Source organism: Aplysia californica, unplaced genomic scaffold (assembly GCF_000002075.1).
Source record: "Aplysia californica isolate F4 #8 unplaced genomic scaffold, AplCal3.0 scaffold00452, whole genome shotgun sequence".
Classification (NCBI taxonomy): Eukaryota; Metazoa; Mollusca; class Gastropoda; order Aplysiida; family Aplysiidae; genus Aplysia; species Aplysia californica.
In genome coordinates, this window is record NW_004797722.1 from 462,734 (window position 1) to 465,113 (window position 2,380).

Sequence of the window (2,380 nt, forward strand, 5' to 3'; positions counted from 1 at the left end):
TTTAATTGGAAAAACGTTGAAAGAAGGCACAAAAATGTACATTTTCAAAAGATATGGAACCCACGATCTTACAGCGGACATTTTCTCGTTTATTTACCTCTGAATCAAATCGACCCTCACCTCCTTCAATCGCAATAATTTCGACTTCTGTACAAGATAGATAGTTATTGTTTTCATTGAGAAGCAGGAATAACTAATGAGCAAGCTTTTAGAAGATACCAATGACCCCACATGCCTAAACATTGACGAGCGCCAGATTCCACCGCGCTGTGACACAAATAGGTCAATCTGCACAAGGCGAAACCCCTCCAAAGACGAAGTAGGCACATAGACCCCCCCACCCCCCTCGAATCCATGTCCGATGCCTTCTTTGGTGTGTCTACTACTTCTCCTTACTTCTCACTCCATTCTTCTGTCTTTTCTTCCACCGCTGACCTCATGTCCCATAGAGTGGACAAGCAGGAGGCAGAGCTCCCCGAAGCCGGGGCCTTTGAGCTCCAAAATAAAACAAAACCCAATAAAATAGCGGTCTTGCAATGGAATGCCGGAGAAGCCCGCCCTTCCAGCGCAATAGTGCAACATTTACGTGCCACACTGTGCCCACTTGTGGTCTGTATTCAGGAGACAACTGCGCATCACCGGATTCACTAAAGGTACCAGATTGCTTCCGGTGGAACCACAATACATAATACACTCCGCTGACAATAAATATTTGGGATGACCTATCGGCCCCAAACTATTGCCTTCGTGGCACCTCACAGTTTTTGAAAATTTGTTCAGAAATTTTCTTTAAGTTTATGATTTATTTATTCTTTTTTTAAAAAATCCGTTTCCTTATTCACTGTTGCTCCTAAAATTTTGGTTCAAGCATTTCAAGCTCGTAGCAAGCCTTTGTGACAGATTCTCTTGCGTCTTTCTCATTCTGCCTTAGGTCCAACTAGTAAAATACAAGGGGCCTGGTCGTCTGTTCAGAGCGGTTGCAAGTCCCTGGACTAATATGTCGGTACGTATTTAGACCGACTTTAAGCCCTTCTACATTCCATAAGACATAAGATCACTTTCACATACAGTTTTCTTTAAAGAATATAATGAAAATATGAAGTCCTGTCGTTTTAAGGACTAACGTATAAAATACAAATAAGATACAGTGGCGAAACGTCCATATAATCAAATAATCACTGCTCCCCTTCCTAATGTTGGAACATTGTCACCGTTAATTTCACCTATACACGTTGAACTCATAAATTAATGTAAAATGACGTTCATAATCACCAATGAACAGCCGCCTGTGCCTAACATTCAAAACTGTTTCATTGCCACAGAAATACCCAGTTCACCCCTTTCGAGACACTACATAAGCAGTCACGAGTTTTGATTGTGTAAGCTTAAAGTGAGGCTGGAAGAGTCTACCAAAAGAGTTTAAGGGAGGGAACATGAGCACAACACTCAAAACTGTTTCATTTTCACATAACAAATACCCTGTTCACCCCTTTCGGGCCACCGTCATAAGCAGCCACAAGCATTGATTATGTAAGATAACTACATATATTACACTTGTCGAGTCTACCTACAAAGGTGAGGGGAACTAACTCCTAATAATCTCATGACTGCTGTAGGTGCTTGTTTTTTTCCCATGATTTATAATTACAGCCCTATAGTCAGATCGTGACCATGATTATGACATCGGCTCCTGGCCGCGAAAAGCTAGACAAAAACAAAACCATCAAAATTTGAACTGTCCTTGTCTTGTATTATTGTAGTATTGACATCTCAGCTTCTTTGTTTTTGTTTGTCTATTCACATCTACAGTTAAATTTAGCTTTAGTTGGAATATATATTTAATGAGATACTTCCCCGATTATTTTGGCAGTTGAACATGAATTCAGACTTCACAACTCAGTGTTGCAGTCTCGAGTAAGATTCTTGTGTGACATCTCTATAATCTGGTTCCTGGTCTCACTTTGATTACCCTGTCAAACTAGTCAGCCTTTGCCTCTGATAAGATAATTAAACACATATAAAGAAAATGAAAAAAAACAGCCTGGGTTGGCCTCTGACCGACAGAGTCGAAACAGTCCGCCTCCTAAATGATCTGAGGTTTGTCGACAGGAGCGCAAAACATCTACAGTTCTAATCACAGAGAACATGGTTGTTGTTTTCATTCCCCTCAGAGGAACTATTCCCAGCCTTGGAAGTTTTCTGTTGGCCAGGATGGTTTCATTATCAAAGTTACCATTTACCCTGTGAGATGCACGGATCAGGGCCAGTACTTCTGTATCGTTGAGTACAGGTAGGTGCTGAAGTCACCATCTATCTCATATCTATACAGACACACACACACACACACACACACACACACACACACACACACACACACACA

The 2,380-nt window shown here is 41.2% G+C and overlaps 1 protein-coding gene across 1 annotated transcript in view; it reads left to right on the forward strand.

Moving 5' to 3' along the window:
* Positions 1-931: 931 nt before the first annotated feature.
* The window catches only part of LOC101860836, a gene marked incomplete at its 5' end in the record, with an annotated part of 17,449 nt that continues 16,000 nt past the window's right edge, over positions 932-2,380 (forward strand). Inside the window, 2 exon segments of the mRNA XM_013086288.2 lie at positions 932-1,003; positions 2,172-2,290. Coding sequence (XP_012941742.1) covers positions 932-1,003; positions 2,172-2,290 — 191 coding nt within the window.